Source organism: Pristis pectinata, chromosome 1 (assembly GCF_009764475.1).
Source record: "Pristis pectinata isolate sPriPec2 chromosome 1, sPriPec2.1.pri, whole genome shotgun sequence".
NCBI lineage: Eukaryota > Metazoa > Chordata > Chondrichthyes > Rhinopristiformes > Pristidae > Pristis > Pristis pectinata.
Genome location: NC_067405.1, coordinates 35,210,435 through 35,230,310, shown reverse-complemented (window position 1 = coordinate 35,230,310; position 19,876 = coordinate 35,210,435). Strand labels below are relative to the sequence as shown.

General features: G+C 37.9%; 1 protein-coding gene across 1 annotated transcript in view; it reads left to right on the top strand.

The window, feature by feature from the left end:
- The window catches only part of galnt3 (UDP-N-acetyl-alpha-D-galactosamine:polypeptide N-acetylgalactosaminyltransferase 3 (GalNAc-T3)), a 29,315-nt gene extending 10,807 nt beyond the window's left edge, over window positions 1-18,508 (top strand). Inside the window, 6 exon segments of the mRNA XM_052027766.1 lie at window positions 2,683-2,883; window positions 12,024-12,155; window positions 12,566-12,667; window positions 14,670-14,715; window positions 14,718-14,818; window positions 17,908-18,508. Coding sequence (XP_051883726.1) covers window positions 2,683-2,883; window positions 12,024-12,155; window positions 12,566-12,667; window positions 14,670-14,715; window positions 14,718-14,818; window positions 17,908-18,057 — 732 coding nt within the window. The 3' untranslated portion in view covers window positions 18,058-18,508.
- The last annotated feature ends 1,368 nt before the right edge of the window (window positions 18,509-19,876 follow it).

Sequence of the window (19,876 nt, the reverse complement as noted above, 5' to 3'; positions counted from 1 at the left end):
TTCAGCCATCATTTCTACTCTGCCATTCAATGAGGTCATGGTTGATCCTCTATTTCAGTGTCATTTTGCTGCACTAACAACATTTCACTTGATCCCTTTAATATCTAAACATCTGTAAGTCTCTGTTGTTAATGTTTTTCAACCAAGCTTCCCCAGTCCTGTGGAGAATTCCAAAGATTCACGAACCTCTAGGTGAAGAAGAAGTTTCTTCTCATCTGTCTTAAACGGCCCACTCATTATTTTGAAACTGACCCCATGTACATCAAAACACACAGTGAAATGCATCTTTTCATAGTGTTCTTGGGGCAGCCCACAAGTGTCACCAAGCTTCTGTCGCCAACATAGCATGCCCACAGCTCCTAACCTGTATGTCTTTGGAATGTGGGAGGAAACTGGAGCACCCAGAGGAAACCCACGCAGACATGGGGAGAACGTCCTTACAGACGGTGGCCGGAATTGAACCCAGGTCGTTGGCACTATAATACCGTTACGCTACCTTGACACTTACTTCAGCAGAAACATTAACTCTGCATCTACCCTGTCAAGGTTCTTGAGAATTTTGCATGTTTTAATGAGATCTCGCATTCTTCTTGTCTAAAGAAGGTATAGCCCAAGAAAATAAAACTGCAGATGCTAGAACCTGAAGCAAAAACAGAAATGCTGGAAGAACTCTGTAGCCAGGCACCATCTGTGGAATGAAAACAGTTAACATTTTAAGTTTGGGAACATAAGGGAGTCAAGGGTTACGGGGAACAGGCAGAAAAAAGCTGAAGCCAAGATCGGATTAGATTAGCGGTGGTCTGGTTGAATGGTGGAGCACAACTGAGGGTGCTATATAACCTACTCCTATTTCTTACTGTGGATTTTCATAATTGAGAAGGTAGATGGTTCAATCCATTTTTAGGTTTCAATTTGTCTTTTTGCCTACAGCAAAGTTCTTTCTTCATTGCATTGCCAATTCACTTTGCAAACTTTAATTTTGGGCATCCATTTAAATAGCTTACAACGCTTTTTGTCATTGTCAGCAGTTCACTTCACTGGCGTTTCCTAATTCATCCAAGTTTTAATAAACGCAGTAGAAAGTTGAGCCATTGATACTTGTACAACTCGCACAATTACAGTTCATCAGTATTAAATTGATATTTGAGAAAGATTGAATTTTTCTTACTCCTGTGTTAATGAGAGGAATGATTCCTGGGGGGTGACAATGTCAAATGTTAACAACCAAATCCAGTCTTTCTTTCTCTTTTCTATCTCAAAAAAAGGTGGATACTTTAAATTCTCGGGCCAAGCAGCATCTGTGGAGAGGGAAGCAGAGTTAAACTCTCAGGTTGATGAGCTTTCATCAGAACTGGGCAAAGTTAGAGATGAAACTTGTTTTTAAACTTTAGAGGAAGAAACAGGCAACGAAAAGGGGAAGGCCTATAATTGATGGAGACCACAGACGCTGAATGAGCTTTTTCAGCATTTAGTTTTCAGGAGAGAGTGAATTTCATAAATGGTAGTGGTGCTAGTTGAAAATAACAAAGCCTTCGTGTGGGGCAGTTGTAATTTGGTGGAGATTAATGAAATAAGTTCTGTTCTTGTAACTTTTTATGGAGCTACAGGCATGCAGGATGTCTTTGTGCCTGCCTACTTCAATTTAGTAATGTTAATTCAGCATGTAATTTTTAAAATTTCAAATGTTAATATGCGTTTTGTAGTTTAGTACCCTTTAACATATCCCAATGGAAATATGCCATGGTGCTTCACAGTAGCATATTCAGAAAGCAGTTGACAGAGACTTGGAGCTTTTAAGAAAGGTTGACTAAAAACATATTGGTTGTTTGGTCATTAAGTTGTTGCATTTGCTGGTCTAGATTTTAAATGTGTGTTTTTTGTTCCATGTGTACTTGTAGCTTCCATTTTATTGGGGTTATCAGAATCAGGTTTATTATCACTGACATGTCGTGAAATTTGTTGTTTTGAAGCAGCAGTGCAGTGCAAGACATAAAGACATAAAAATTGCCATAAGTTACAAACATAAATAATGCAATAGAGGAGTAATGAGGTAGTGTTCATAGACCATTCAGAAATCTGATGGTGGAGGGGAAGAAGCTGTTCCTGAAACGTTGAGTATGGGTCTTTGGGCTCCTTACCTCCTCCCCAATGGTAGTAACGTGAAGCAGGCACGTCCTGGGTGATGAGGGTCCTTAATGATGGATGCTGCCTTCTTGAGGCACCACCTGTTGAAAATGTCCTTGATGGTGGGGAGGGTTGTGCCCGTGATGGAGCTGTCTGAGTCTATAACCCTCTGTAACCTCTTTTGATCCTGCACATTGGAGCCTCCATACTAGGTGGTGATGCAACCAGACAGAATGCTCTCCACCGTACTGCTGTAGAAATCTGCATGAAAACTAGTAGCAAAGTTTTTGGCTATGAAGAAGAGCCACATCTCTCTGCTGCAGTAAAGTTATATTGAAGCATATCACTTATACCATGCTTACAAGCAAATGGTTGTGAAGACATTGTTTTTCTGATTCTCAGCATAAGTTCTCAACTGGGCAGGATGATGGTCATTTTGAAACAATTACTTCATAAACGGATAATTTACTTATCAGCTGTTTCTTGCTAGTGTTGATTTAACTGCTTAATTTGTTCATTAATATGTTAGTGTCCTTTTATTCCTTTTTTTACTCATAGGTATGGCTATGTGGTGGACAATTAGAAATTCTGCCATGTTCTGTCGTAGGTCATGTCTTTCGCACCAAAAGCCCCCATACTTTCCCCAAAGGTACTCAAGTGATAGCCCGTAATTTGGTACGCCTGGCAGAAGTATGGATGGATGACTACAAACAGATATTTTACAGACGAAATAGTCAGGCAATGAAGATGTTCAAAGAGGTAGGTGGAATTGTGAAAATGAGCACATGCATAATTTGTTAAATTATAGCAGCTAAAAGACTGAACTAGCAATTGTTTGTAGTTTTTGAGTTTAGAATTTTGAAGATTTTCAAATTAAATGGGTAGAAGAAATGTTCAATGCACCTATTTTCAATTGTACATGTTAACAAAATGACTCGTTTGACATTGCTTTGAAAGTTTATTGCACTTGAAGACCATAGAGAATTAACTCAAAAGCAAAACATTATAGAATCTAACTTACTGCTCCTCTTTTACAAACATCCACCTTGAACTTCTTCTGTTTTTGTTTTCTTTCCTGAATTTTATTTTCTCTTTGCCTTGTTCACCTTCATTACTTTTTCTCTGCATCACAGTCCTGATGAAAGTCATTACTAAGGTACCATCTTGCCAGTGTATTTTCAGAAATTTGATTTTATTTATACTGGGATAAGTGTGGATCACAGCAGTAATGTTTTAGGTCTGTTTTTGAAATCTGCTCAGTTTTTATCAACATTTTAAACTTCAAACTAGTGCATAACTGCTGCCAAATGAATTTCAGTGGGTTGTTTGTATTCTGTACCATCATGGCCACGAGTCATATTGTAGTACTTTTAAGCTTGATCCCCATACATCTTAATAAGAACATTAAAAGGATTTCAGAAAAATCTAGGAAAATTCATGGGATTTGGACATTAATGTAAAAAAAAATTCACTAACTTGACCACCCTTGAGATGATGATGATGATGAGTGCCACTTTGGATAGTTGCAGTGAGTGCTAAAAGTATTCCCAAAGGGTTGTTTTGTAGTTCTTGAATTTTAACCTATTTATGAAGGAATTTAATTCTAATTTGCAGACCAAATTTATTTCTAAATTTCCAGCTACCATTTGTCTCAGCCTCTCAAAATATGAAATTCCACTAGTAAATTTGAATGGAACTAACAAGTTCTTCCACATTTCTGAATCATCAGTAAAAGATTAGGTAATTGATATTTACTACTGCCTTAAATGTTCTCATTTGAGAACTGCACTATTAAATTGCCTATGACATTGTCTGCTATTGGTTTTTTAAATATATTCAGCATTGCTCAAATTTGGGGAAAACAAGTCGAACCTTATTTGCAAAGCTGCTTGGTGCTAAAATTTGCACTGTTGATTGAAGGCAAGTCTGACAATGCACAGTTCAACCAACCAACATGATAGTTTTTGTTGGACAGCATTGTTTATGTTTCCAAATATTTTGAAGAAAAACTACAAGCTGTATCTCTTTGTTTATACTGTGGAAATACCTGAAGGCTTTGTTCCTATATTCGGTGTATTTGTTGTAATATTTAGGGTTTATAAACTTTTTAAAAAAAAATAATTGCATCAACCTGTGTGTGTGTGAGACAGATGCTTTGCTCTTGAATTTGATTCTTTATGTGAAGCTGAAATAAAACACAAAATATTGGAAATACTTAGCAGTTCACATTTCAGGTTGATCTCTCAAGATCAAATTGTATTTTGTTTTGGCAAAACTGTTAACAGTTGTCGGCAGTTAAAAAATTATCACAAATAGAGACTGTCTTTCCTCATCTAATTTTATAGGAAGCTCACAAGGACGGTGAGCTTTGTGTAAATAGTCTTTGAAGTAGACTGGTTGGGGAGTGCAGGAAGGACAGAAAACAGTTTGCAAGGGCCCTAAGCTTTTGCCCTCTTCTCCTGAAGAGAGTTGCCTAGAAATTAGATAAGATTTTATTGATGCACTAATTGGGTGCTGCAAGGAGGGTTAATGCGAAGTCTGAAGTCTCAAAGTCCTGAAATTTGGCCATCCTTGCTTTAAGATGTCACTGTGGTGTATTCCCTTTTTAGAGATGTTAAAACTTGATGGCCATTGTTAGGGTCCCAGCAGCATTTGTATTCATGTACTTGGAATGAGGTCTCACCACAAGGCCCTTCATATGCCAGCAGATAGGGGGTGGTTAAGGAAAACGGGGTATTTTGGAAGGTGAGAAAAATAGGGGGTGGAGTGGCGGGGGTCACAGGGATGTAGGAGAGGAGGATGAGGAAGAGTTTTAAGGCATATGGGATCCATGGAGGCATGGTAGATTGGATTCAAAATTGGCCTGGCTATTGAAGAATGTGGTGGTGGAGGGGTGTGTAATTCTGACAGGATGTCTGTGACCAGTGATGTTCTGCAGGGAGAAGTGCTGGGACCTCTGGATGAAAATGTAGGTGGGATGATTAATAAGTTTGCAATGTGCAGACTACACATTGGTGGAGTCGTGGATAGTGAGGATGGTTGTCAAAGGATACAGCAGGATGCAGATCAGTTGGAAATGTGGACAGGGAAATGGCAGATGGAATTTAATCCAGGTAAGTGCGAGCTGTTGCACTCTAGGAGGTCAAATGTAAGTTGAAAGTATATAGTAAGTGGCAGGATCCTGAGAAGCACTGATGTACAGAGAGTTCTTGGATTGCAAGCCCATAGCTCCCTGACAGTGGCAACACAAGTAGATAGGGTGGTAAAGATGGCGTATGGCATACTTGCCTTTATTGGTTAGGGCATTTAGTATAAAAATTGGCAAGTCATATTGCAGCTATACAGAACTTTGATTAAGCCACATTTTGAGTATTGTGTGCAGTTCTGGTCACCGCATTATAGGAAAGATATGGATGCTTTGGAGAGGGTTCAAAAGCAGTTCTAACAGTTATGAATAATAAGTCTGGACCTTGCGGGTACAGAAAAGGTTTACCAGGATGTTGCGTGGATCTGAGTGTGTTAGGTACAAGGTTGGTCAAACGTACATTGTTTTCTCTGGAATGTTGGAGGCTGATGAGTGACCTGATAGAAGTGTATAAAAGTAAGACAGCCATAGATAAGGTAGATAGTCAAAGGGCAAATGCCATGATTGAGCTAGGATTAAGCTGGGGGCCATGATCAGACCAGGTGTTATGTTGACAGCAATTGTTAACACGATAAAGTTTGCAGTAAAAAGTGGTTCAGTAATGATCACATCCCAGCAATGCCCCTTTTGAATCGTGAAGGATTTGCTGCTTTGAGCATGATGCACTCCTCGTTTTTAATGCAAGTAAATTACAAAGATTGCAAGTTGTGACCTTTTGATCTAATCTCTTGTCATTAAAACAAACCACACACTTTGGCATCATGGCATGTGAGAAATACAACAGAAAATGAAACCTGTGTTGGGGTGGATTGCTGCAAGAAGAACCTGGTCCAATTTCCTGATGGGAAGTACTTCGACCAGCAATGGGCATGAAGCAAATCTGTTTTGTGTGATTAATATTTTCTTAAATATACTAACGAGTCTAATTTCCAACTGAATGTAACCTTTGAATGGAGTGGATGGAGGGGGAGAAGTTGAATAGTTTAAATAAGCAGATAAAGGAAGTGGAAAGAAGGAGGAAATTTTGGGAAAAGAAATGGCAAAGCATGGGCAAGAACTAGTTAGGAATGACTTTACCACTTGGTGACATGCAATGAATGATCCACTTTCATATTATTTAAATTGTGTATCAGTGCTTGGATACATTGAATTTGGTTGTCCAAAGGATTTGATATTCCTCATTTGTTTTCCTTAATTGCTTCACTTTTCCCTCTTGTTTCCCAGATTAAATGACTGGTTGCAATTGCACATTTTTCAAGGTAGAAAAGTGTGAATGTGATCTAATGCCATATCACTCTGCAGATTGCCAGCAGGGATACTATTTCATTTAGGGTGGGTTACATGTGTGGTTTGTTATTCGTATCTTTTCTCCATTGTGATCAGTTTGTTTAATCCCATCTTCCATTTACTCTTCCCCCCCCCCCCCCAACCTTTTGCCTCCCTGTGTGTGTTCATAACTTTAGATTGAATAAAACATTGCATGTTAATTTAAATCTTTTATTTTGCTGCTTGTCCTTGAGTCATATTAGAACATTGTTTATGAGCTTTTTGAGTTCTTATCCAAGTATTAAAGTAGTTACTGTTCTGTTACTTCCACTAACCAAAAAAAATTGTTTTGATGGTACTTCTCATACCACATGAACTATCTTTGGATCCTTTTTAAGAAAAACAATGGATTGCTTGTCCATATTGTTCATATCTGTCTATAGAAATGAATTATCAAATGTTTGTAATATACAGAATACAAGATAATTCAACAAATACAACTAGGTCATTCTTTGGAAATTGGCAGCTTTCGACATGCAATATTAATGGATGATTCTATGTCTGAAGTTGAGTGGCTTAATTCTGGCAAACTGAAAATGCCAAGTTTAAATCTCATTTTATCTTACTCAGTAAGAAAATTAGTAAATTGCTTTATTCTTGTCACATGTACTGGGATACAGTGAAAATCTTCTGCATGTCATCCATGCAGATAGTTATCACATCAGTGCATTGAGGTAGTACAAGGGAAAGCAATAACAGAATGCAGAATAAAGAGTTACAGAGAAAGTGCAGGCAGCCAATAGGGTGCAAGGTCATAATGAGGTAGATTGTGAGTTCGAGTCCATTTTACTGTACTAGGGGACCATTCATTAGTCATAACAGCAGGATAAAAGCAGTCCTTGAGCCTGCTGGTAAGTGCTTTCAGGCTTTTGTATCTTCTGCATGATGGGAGGGGGGAGAAAAGAGAATATCTGGGGTGGGTGGGGTCTTTGATTATGTTGGGTGCTTTACTGAGGCAGTGAGAAGTGTAGACACAGTCCATGGAGGGGAAGCTGGTTTCTGTGATGTGCTGAGCTGTGTCCACAACTCTGCTGGTTCTTTGCATTGAAAAAATTTTGCTGCTACTCAATTTGGATATTAACATGTATATTATGTGCTTTTTGGTATTGGAGCCATTAAAAGAACCTTTTGCATCATACGTTGCTCACAAGAATGGAGACTCCAGAGGCTGTAAAACTAAATCATCAAATGTTCATGTAGCTTTCAGCAGAAACTGCTACATTGCCCATGATCTTAGAAGTTGCATTAATTGTTTCAAAGATTTGGCACCAGAAGGATGGGATGAGCAGCTGCCTCCTTTGCTGTAGTTCTGTTTATTGGAGGAATAGAAACAATTTTAAAAGAAACACAAATGAATTGCAAATCTCACAGCAGAACAAAATTATGTAATTTTTGAGAAATTAACTTCTACATCTCCATTTTCCTATTCTTTTCCCATATCCCTGATTCCTTTAATGTTCCAGATATTATTAATTCTAATTTGCAATTCTTCATCAGCTGAGTAAATACCTCACTCTGGTATAGATAATTCCAATGATTCTCAGCTCACCAAGTGAAGAAATTTCTCTGCATCTGAATCCTTCATCTGGAGACAGTGACCCCAAGTTTTAGACTTTCCATCTGGGGGACACCAAACTCTCAAAATCTCAGCTTTTCAGTCTTCCTCAATATTGTTTCATTTTTCAAGCATCAGTAACCAAGGACTCTTGCACATTCTCGCCTATTATGATGGATCTCCTGCTGCCTCCCCACACTCAGACTCTCCCTCCAAAATCCTGTATCTAGATTGAGTAGCAACAGAATCTTTTCAATCTCATTTTAATGAAAAATCAAATAACAAAGTCAGGAACAATGCTAGTTGTACAATGATCAGTTTTTATTCTGGTCCTCTGTGCATGAAACATGGTAATGCATGGAGGACCTCAACACAATGCAGTGTGCAGTGTGTTTGCATCCATGCCCTGTCGTGTTAGTGGGTTGCTTGTGCAGAAGCAGGAATCGGTGAAACCTGCTTCAGGATGACAAGCAGATGCTGCCTGAGCAGATTCTAGGTTCGTGTTGGGAACCCTATTCAAGACTCTGTTTAGATACTTATCCATCTCCCCAATGGGCTCTCAGCTTCTGATTTCATCTAATATCCAACTGGCCACAATTACTTTCCTTTTTATTCATGCTGCCAACCCAATCCCCCACCCTACCAACCAGCAATGTTGTACTTCTAACTATAAGTCCTGACTGCTATCCTCAGATTCTTGTCTGATCATTTCTATTCATCAGTCAGCAATGGATCATGCAAAAGGACCTTCAGTGAAAGACACCTGGCTAGTTGTTCAGAAGCACCCAATGCTTGGGCATCACGTAGTACTGAAGTTCCCAGCAGCAGATGCTCAATGTTCATTGACCTGCCAATAGCTATCTGCTTAATATGCCTAGGAGAGCACCAATTGATTTTTGGGCAATTCTTGTTTTTTTTTAATTGCAGTCCAAAGCCTGTTGGAACACCAGTTTGGGTAGAAGATCTACCTGACTTAAGTTGTGATGGGTAAAGTCAAGTTGCCTGTTGTGTTTTTTTTTAAATACACTTTTTAGATGTAATTTTTATGGCCATATTTTAAAATCATTGTTTGCAATGATGGGGAATTGTTTTGTATGGTTTAGAATGAATTAATTGCTTTATGAATATCAGATTATCCTGCCATATTTGTGAAACTTCATTACTTTGGAAAGTGTTAGCCTTGGGATAAGATTGCTCACATTCAAGAACATAAGAAACGGGAGTAGGCTATCTGGCTCATCGAGTCTCCTCAAGGAGGCTCCTCTACCTAACTATACTGCTATTCCTACACTGACTAACACAGGGCACACGTAATAATCCTGAGGTTACCACCTTTTGAGGCCCTACTTTTTAAATCTATCTCCTAGCTTCCCAAATACAGCTTGTAGGACCTCATACCACTTTCTTCCCTATCATTGGTAGCTACATGCACCACGACAACTGGCAGTTCACCCTCCCCTTCCAGAATGCCCTGCAGCCACTCTGAGACGTCCTTGACCCTTGCACCCGGGAGGCAACACGCCAACTGGGAGCCCTGCTTTCAGCCACAGAAGCTCCTGTCTATTTCCCTTACCATTGAATCCCCTACCACTACAGCTCTGCCATTCTTTTTCCTGCCCCCCTGTGCAGCAGGGCTACTCACGATGCCATGATCCTGGCTACGGCTGCCTTCCCCCAATGAGCCATCTCCCCCAACAGTATCCAAAGCAGTATGTCTGTTTTGGAGGGAGATGAACACAGGACTCCTGCACTACCTTCCTCTTACTGCTCTGCCCATTGGTCACCCATTCCCTATCTTTCCCTGGGCCTTTAAACTGCAGTGTGACCAACTCACTGAACACATTATTCACAACATTCTCAGCATTGCAGATGTTCCAAAGTGAATCCATGCGCAGCTCCAGTGCCATCATGCTGTCTGTCAGGAGCTGCAGCTGGATACACTTCCTGCATACAGTCATCAGGGATATTGGCAGCCTCCCTGATTTCCTACATTGCACAGGAGGAGCATGACACAGGTCTGAGCTCACCTGCTATGACTAAAAAGCTTTGAGGGAAAATAGAGACAGGGAAAAAAAAACCTACCCTCACCTTGCCTTAGTGTTTGCCCCCCCCCCCCCCCCCCCCCCGAAGTAAAACTTCCAAGCACAAGCACAGAGACTCGCTTCTTTTCAAATCTCTCGCTGCAAGCCCTGACTCCTGCAAGGTGAAGTTCACAAGCACAATTTAACTCTCAATTTATTGAGGAAAATTGTGTTGAATCCTCACCTGAGTTGTGTGCCCTTTGAATTCATTAAACGTGATCACTTTGTTCATTGTTGAACATTTGATCTGAATTGTTTTCAACCAAGGCCTAGTCTGTTTTATAAACTGCATCGTTGTTTGTTTCCATGTATTCCTCAATGCGATTACTTGGCATGAATTGATACTGGTTAAACCAATCCAATAATATCCAACTCGTCTGCTTTTTATTTTAGGAATAGCACAAAGCAGAAATCTAGAGATGATTATTTTGTAGATTCTGATCTAAGCTATTCTTCCACAGTTGCTGTGTGTTTCTGCTTTTAAAATGTATAACAAACCAATGTTGTTTTGGGAAAATGAAGAAAACTGAGCTTTCATCTGTATTGGAAGACCTTGTTATTTCAATATGTTAGATGTAATTTAAGAAAAACATTTTGTTTGTTTTGTAACATCAGTGTGGAGGTGGATGACAACTCCTTGTGTCAGTTTGGGCTGGCAGTTTGGAGATAATTGAGCAACTGACTTGAGCAATGTTCTTTCCAAATGTTAAAACTCGGAAATGCTACAAATTTTCAGCAAGTTGTGCACCATCGGCAGAGAGAGAAATGCAGAATAGATGTACTTTGCTGATTTCCCTCCATTGGAAAGGTTATCGATCTGAAACCTTGACTGTTTTCTCTCTCCTGAAATGCTGTCTGACTTGAATATTTCTAGCATTTTGTTTTTATCTCAGATTTTCAGCATTTTCAGTATTTTCCTTTTTGTTTCTTACATGTCAGAAAAAAGAAACTTTGGCCTAGAACCTAATTCATTTCTACATGGTGAAAATATTATTAGACGTTACCAATCTGGATAAGATGTGCACAATTATTAAAAGAAGTATTGTATGCTCCAGTTGTACCTACAAACTAACTAGCTTTTTATCTAGTTGCCCATGGACCATGATTAAAAGTTCTGAAAATTTACCTCCTTTTATTCAATTTATTTACAAAATTTAATTACAAGAGACTGATCTAACTAGAACCTAAAAATACCAAAATGGGCTATATTTTTGGCACAAGAGATGCTCCATTTTGTACCATCTTATTTATAATCGCAATAAATAAAACTACTTTTATTTCCCACATACTTCCAAGATGTTGAGAAAGGTTAAGGGGGAAGGACAATTTTAAGTATTTGTTCCTGTACATCCATCACATTTATTAACCCACCAATATTATATTAGCATTATTACTCAATATTAGTCAAAAGTGTAGACAATTTTGAGAATTTCCATGGATCAAAGAGTGATTACAATGTTATATGGTTGAACCAAACAAAAAGAAGCTTTTTTTTTGCATCCATCCATTGTTCAAAAGTAGTACATTATGCAACTTGAATAATTACTGAATAAGAAATCATTCAAAGTGCTTTTTATTTCATGTTATCTTCAGGGAACATAAATTTATATTAGTGTACTGAGAATACTTGGGAGGAAAAGCTGTTAAGGAATTGGTTAATCTAGCAATTTTCAAAAAGGACCAGTTTATCTAAAGAACATTCTTTTATTGGTCTTGGGCTCTTTAGTTAATGTGACAGGAAGACTATTCAGATAGTCAGTGTTCACAATAACTATTTGGTTTTTTTAAACAGAAAACTTATGGAGACATTACCGAAAGGCTTGAGTTGAAACAACGTTTGCAATGTAAGAACTTCACTTGGTATCTGAAGAATGTTTACCCAGAGGTATTCACACCTGAGCTGTCTCCTCAACATTTTGGTGCAGTAAGTACTTTATATTAAGCATATTGCAAATTAATTTTTGATTATACAAGAATTATTTTGCTGGGTTTTTGGTTGCATTTTGGGCACTTGAGATTTGGAATTCCTTTAAATTATTGGCTTACTTAACATTTCTATCTTCCTAATATTATGCGTGAACAATCAATTATTTGAAAACCTGATTTTTACACTTTACTGGATCACACCTTCATGTCTGCAATCTTCAATTAAATGTCTTCAACCAAAATATAAATTATGCTAAGTCAGTTAATATTTAACCTTCTGAACTAAAAGCTCTGTTCTATTAATATAAAAAGTAATTTACAAAGCTTTGTTCAGTTGATCAATATCTAGTTCTGGTTCTACAATGAGTAACTAATTTTCTTCCCACCCCACCTTGCCTTCAATTTCAGATTAAAAATGCAGGTTCTGGAACCTGTCTTGATGCTGGAGAAAACAATCTAGGTGGAAAACACCTAATAATGTATACATGCCATGGTCTTGGAGGAAACCAGGTAATAAAATCAAATGTATTAAATATATTGATTCAATGTTGGGTAGCTTTGGAGAAATTATGGCTTGGTTATTCTATAGAATATCAAATCATTATCTATGTGGCAGCAAAACTCCAGGCCTGTTTGCTTTCTATGCCACTTAACTCTCTGATAATGCAAAAACTTGTATTCTTTACCACTTTTTATTCTTTTTATCTTTTTATCTTTTACTGTGTTTGTATGCTAGAGAAATAGTCAAAAGCCAAAAATGTTACAAATACTCATTAAGCAGTATCAAATGCTGTTGTGCTTCATTTCCTTTGTGCCAAAGTTTTATAAACAGTTATTTAGCAAAAGTGTGAACCTGTGTAATTCATCAATTTTAGACCAGTAGGATTTGGAGGAAAATCATATTATTCTGCAAATGCCAATTTGATTTTGGTTTAGATTGTGATCCAGAAATGTATCATCATTTGTGGTTCTACTTTTTATTTTGCACCCTAGCTGCTTGTATCCCTTCAGCAGAACTTCCCCCTTTGATTCATCTGAGTTGTTGAAACTGGAAACTACGGACCAGTTGTTCTGACATCAATAGTTGGGGAAAATGCTAGGATCTGTTATTAAGAAAGTGGTAACAAATAATAGTCAGATTAGGTAAAGTCAACATGATTTCTGAAGGCTAATCTGATTAACTAATCTTTTAGTGGTTTGAGGTCATAATTAGCAGAATAGATAAACAAGAACCAGTGGAAGTGATGCATTTTGAAAGGCCTTAGGTAAGGTGTGTCACATGAAATTATTACTTAAAATGATGGTATTGGGGTAATATAGTTGAGTGGATTGAACATTAGTTATTACCGAGAAAACAGTAGGAATTAATGGTCATTATTGTGTTGGGAGGCTTTGACTACTGGATTGCCAGAGGGATTGGTGCTGGGGCCCCATCGTTTACAATCTACATCAGTGATTTAATTGATGAAATCAAGTGTAATGTATCCAACATTCATAATTAAAAAGTTGGATGGCAGTGTGGGCTGTGAGGATGATATTGAGAGGCTTCAGGATATTATTAACTGGTAACGAGAATGGGTAAGGACATGGAAGGTGGAATATAATAGAAATGCAAGGTCGTCCACTTTGGTAGAATTTTTTTTAAATGGTGAGAGGTTGATGTTCAGAGTCCTGATTGTCCTTGTACATAAATCAATGAAGATTAATACGTAGGTACAGCAAGCAACTTGGAAGGCAAATGGTATGTTGGTCTTTATTGTGAGAGGATTTAAGTACTAGTGTATAGGTATCTTATTTCAATTATATATGGTCCTGGTGAGACTGCATCTGGAATATTGTGTACATGCCTGGTTTCCCTTCCTAAGGAAGGATGTACTTGCATTAGAAGGAGTAAAGCAATTGTTTGGTAGGTTTAGTTCTGAGACGGTGTTTGTGTTATGAGGAATAGTTAGACTGGGTCTATGCTCTGGAAGTGATTTCATTGAAACATTCAAAATTCTTATGGCTTCACAGCGTAGATGTGGTGTTGATGTTTTCTCTGACTGGTGTCTTGAGCCAGAGATCAGGGTCTTGAACTAAGGTGTTAGTCCTTCAGGTCAGATATGTGGAGAAATTTCTTCACCTAGAGGCCAGTGAAGCTTTGGAATTCTCTACCCAAGAGATCTGTGGAAGCTTAGACACTATATTCAAGACTAAGATTGATAGGTCTTGAGATGTCGAGGGATTCGAATGATATGGTGTTAGTGCAGAAAAGGGGTGCTGAAGTAATATGAACGGCAGAGTAGTTAAGAGGGGCTGAATAATCTGAAATTTCTGCTATTTTTGTGACTATATTTAAAAATGCAACCCTAAGTCATGATGGACATAGGCACAAATCTTATTGTGTAACTTGAAATTGAGGGTTTTTTTAATTTTAGAGTAATTCAACTAATAGTAAGAATATGTGAACTTTGTTTGCTTTAAATTACTTAATGAATGTGCAGTAGCTCATTGGTTCTTGTTATTCTTTCAGTACTTTGAATATACCTCATTAAATGAAATTCGTCATAATATCCGGAAGGATTATGTATTCATAACTTAAACAACATTGCTTTTCTTGAGGGATGTGCATACAAAAATTCGAACAGCTTTGTTTCAGCAGAGCAGAAGTGGGAACTTAAGGTGATCAATTTACAGATTTGTAATTCATATGTGATATATTTTGAAATTAGTTTTAAAATTGTTATGTTAAAAGTTTATTGTGCAGCAAACTTTTTCAAATGACTTCTAGCTCTCCAGCTATGTTGTAAAGCATATGGGATATTACTTTTGTTTTGAATAATAGGAGCATAATATGCATCTTTGAATGTCAAATCTAAGAGGCCCTTAATGATTAAATAGGGAAAAAAAAAAACGAAGATATTTGTTGTAGTACAGCCTATATAACAGGAAAAGCCCTAGTTCAAATAGAAGTATGAGCTGATGCAGCTGATCCTAGTCAGGGCAGCAGTTAGGTGCAACTATCAGATCGCAAAAATGAATAACTTGAAGAGTGGAGATCTAAACACTAGGTGCTTAGGTCTAGGGATCAAAAAAAGCAACAACATTGACAGTGGTATGAATGTAGTAAGTGTTTAAGATGCCCAATGGTAAAAACCTGAAAAGATACATTAAATGGGCAAAAAGGAAACTGGAATGGAGCATAATTGCCCAAGCAAGATAATTTAACAATAACTATTAGTACTTGTATGGTACCTTTTTAAAGTAGCAACATATCCCAAAGTGTGTCATGAAAATGTCATCAAGTGAGCAGCCACATGAAACATACTATGATAGAAGGTTGCTTAGTCAGCCATAGGCTTTAAAGAGCATCTTAAAAGAAGGAACATGATGTAGAAAAGCAGAACACTTTAAGCAGGTAATTCCAGGGTCCAGTGCTTTGCCAGATAAAAGCATGATCACCAGTGTTGGGGTAACTAAATTCTCAGATGATCAGGGAGCTAGATGGGAAGGGGCACAGGTTTTAATGGATAGTTGGGCTTGAAGAGATTGGAGACTATTTGTTGAGTTGAAAACAAAGGAGTATTTTAAAGTGGAGACATTGCTTAACAGCACTTAGAGTAGATCATCAAGTATAAAGAATAAATGGGATTTATTTACAAGTTGGGATGCCGAGAGCTAGGTTCTGGATGATTTTGTTTCCAAAGTGGAGGATGAAGGAAGTTAACCACATTTACTTTGGAATAGTCCAGCTTAGAGGAAATCAATTTGTAGAAGAAGAATTCTGCAGCAGATGAACTAAATTGGGTCTAATATTAATTGATGGCATTATTCTTTACAGTGGCAGAAATACTCTGCATCCCTCTGGGTTGCTGGAACTCATTCCAAATGTGTGGATATCTGGCTAACTACTGCAATACCTTCTAAAATCTACACCAATTCAACATTTACCACTATTGCTCAGAGATTTACTGTGCTGAAGCTGTAGATGGAGAGGTCATCTGTATGAAATACAATATCCGGACATCCCTGTTTCATAGATTAAATCTCTATTAGCTCATCAACAGGTCTCCAAGAAGCTTTTGTAGATCTGTGCCTAAGCCTTTGTGCGTTGCAAACATGTATGCAGCACTGGGAGGGAAGTGTAAATGAAACCATGATTTGAAATGAGAATTTAGTCTAATCTCTGACCAAACAGTAAATCCATCTTGTTCTGACCTGCTGTGTAAAACAAGGCAGGGTCTAAATTGGATCCAGATGAGGTAATTCACAAGTGGCATCAGAGTAATTCTGGAGAATAAGATATCTTTATTAGTCACATGTACATCAAAACACACAGTGAAACACACCGTGTGGCCAGATTCTGCTCTAACTCCTCAATCTACAAGTTTGCAGATGATACTAACCATTGTAGGCTGCATCTCAAACAGTGATGAATCGGAGTACAGGAAGGAGATAGAGAGCTTGATGGAATGGTGTCATGACAACAACTTTTCCCTCAATGTCAACAAAACTAAAGAGCTGGTCATTGACTTCAGGAAAGGGGTCAGTGTACAAGCACCTGTCTACATCAATGGTGCTGAGGTCGAGAGGGTTGACAGCTTCAAGTTCCTGGGAGGTGAACATCACCAACACCTGTCCTGGACAAACCACGTGGATGCCATGGCCAAGAAAAGCTCACCAGTGCCTCTACTTCCTCAGGAGGCTAAAGAAACTTGGTTTGTCCCCTTTGACTCTCACCAAATTTTACCGATGCACCATAGAAAAGCATCCTATCTGGATATATCGCGGTTTGGTACGGCAACTGCTCTGCCCAAGACTGCAAGAATCTGCAGAGAGTTGTGGACACAGCCCAGCGCATCACGTCACCAGTCTCCCCTCCTTGGACTCTGTCATTGGTAGAAGATACAGATGCCTGAGGGCACATGCCACCAGACTTAAGGACAGCTTCTACCCCACAGTGATAAGACTATTGAACAGTTCCTTTATACAATGAGATGGACTATGACCTATGACCTCACAATCTACCTTGTTGCGACCTTGCACCTTGTTGCACTGCACTTTCTCTGTAGCTGTGACACTCTACTGTTATTTTTTTACCTGTACTACATCAATGCACTCTGACTAACTTGATGTAACTGCACTGTGTAATGAATTGACCTGTAAGATCGGTTTGTAAGACAAGTTTTTCACTGTACCTCAGTACAAGTGACATAATAAACCAATACCATACCAAATGCATCTTTGCATAGAATGTTTCTGGGGGCAGCCCACAAGTGCTGCCACGCTTCCGGCGCCAACATAACATGCCCACAACTTCCTAACCTGTACACCTTTGGAATGTGGGAGGAAACTGTAGCACCTGGAGGATGCAACTCAAATCAAATTATGGACCACAGAATAACAATAAATTTGACAGTGAAATACCACATAATTCATATCCTCCGACATTAAATTGTTTACTTGACTGACTGCAAACATTCAGTTTGAGTTAGCCATGTGAAAGGGGATGATGAAATATGGGAAAGTGCATCCTGAATGATGGTATGTGTATGTGGTCTGAAGCCCATCCTGGAGTTAAATGTGAAGCTGAGGTTGTGACTGGCTTACTTTGGTTTCAGATAGATATCAGGAAGTGGAATTGCATCAATGCCTAGGGAACAGATTGTGAAGTAGTCAGAATACAGTGGTTTAAATCTTCACTATATTCAGCAGGCATTGGTCTAGAATGTAGTTCCAAATAGATTAGGTTTATCCTTACCAAATAAGAGAAAGATGTTTATATTTGTACATTGTTTTGTGTTACAGGAGATGCTGCTTATAATCAAGTTTCAAATAAGTGTTTAAGTGCAAGAGGTGAAACGCCCAACCTGGTGCCCTGCAATCCTTCTGATCAATACCAAAAGTGGATTTTCAGCTAACAGACAATCCAGCACCTGAACCAATGAAGATTAAGTGCAAATTTTGTATCAAAGTCGGGAAGCATTCACACAGACTTGAAAGGCACAAAAACATGCAAGTCTTTGTAACAGGAATTTTTCAAGACATTTTTAAAATTTGTAATAAAGCAAATTGCACTTGAATGTATTAGATGGTGCTAGGGTTATCTTCCTATATATTCTCTTATTGCAATGGACACTTTTAATCAACTTGTAATTTTTCTATTCCAATGTTCAACATGAATTTAGGGAATGTGAGATTTTACTTTACAGAATTGGTGATTGTGTATGCTGGTAACATTTAATAGGTGAATAAATAGCAGGATAAATTCAGCTTACTTTGAAAAGTAATTAACTTGAGGACTTTACTGCTGTATGTATTTTTGGGAGTTATTTTGGTATGTACTGAGAAGATTTTTTCCCTTCATTGGATCAAGAAAGAGCTCTATTTAAAAGAATAAATACAGAAAGAGGTTATAAGATGTCTCCTTCATTTTCTTAAACCATCCATTATTTCATCTTTGTGCCTTGAGGACATTTCTAACTTTAATACCACCAGGTGGGTATTGCTGCTAGTTCATCTTAAAGCTTTCCCAATTTTGATATTGAGATATGTTAAAATTGCTTTCAATTAAGGAAATTTGGTTGCAAATATTTTTTGTGCGAAGGTGATAAAAATGTCTTTGGTATAATATTAATTAATTCTCTACTGAGAGTTTATAATTTTTTTTCAAGTTCTGCTTTTTATAATTTTTTTCAGTTCTGCTTCCAATAAAGTATGTTAATTTTCAGTTTTAGTCCAAGATTCATTTCCAATGATACTTGGATCACATATGAACAATTGGAGAAAAAACAAGGATGTGGAATGGTATTCTAGTGAGGAATTGGTCCTAAGTGGGTGTAAAATTGCAGGTCTTGGTGAAGGATGAAAGTAGAATTCTGGATTACAGGGAAGGTATGTAAATGGTTTTCATTGTTTTATTTTCCATCTTCCCACATCTGGTGTTGGTAAAAAGGTGGTCAAGGTGTTAAACTACAAACTGGAGCCAATATGTAGGGAACAATGATGCACATATAACCTGGATGTAAATTTTGTTTCAACTAGTTGGGGAACATGATTATTCTGCTCCCTATTAAGTAAGTACAAAGCTCTTTCTTTTGGGGCTTCATTTTGCCTGCCAAATAACTTGATCAATAAAAGCCTCTGCAATTAAGTTTACTCATTAGCAGAGATTACTTGGAAGTGCTTGAGAATTAGGGGTGGGGAGGGGGATGCTGGAGAGCACTACAGGAACCTACAAATTAAGGGTTAAATTTTTAGTGGGAGATAGGCAATTCATTGCTTCTGTGTGTTTTACTATTTTTTAACTACATGTCATTAACTGACAGTAATGATGCAATAGAAGAGCTGAGAAGATAAAGAAAAATAGGGAATTAACTGGTGCTTTTAGTTCAAATTAAGCCTAGAAATAAAATGAGATCTTCTGTTTACTGGCTGTCATCTTGTAAGGAGATGACAAAGAAGCAACATTTATATATCACTTTACAGGAACTGTTAAATGTATTTCTTCAGCAAAAGCTGTGATTCAAGGCATGTATTTTCCAGAGTTAAGGCACTGCTCAGAAGTTTTCAAAGTTGACGGTGTCACAAGCATTCTTAATAATTTACAAAGAAATTCCAAGTTTTCCCTGCAGAAAGTAACATTCATTTGGTACTTTTAGTTACGCTGAACAGTCAAGGTTGAGGTTTTTAAGAGCATCTATCCATTTCTGTTAACCTTTGAGAAATTCTGAATCAAAT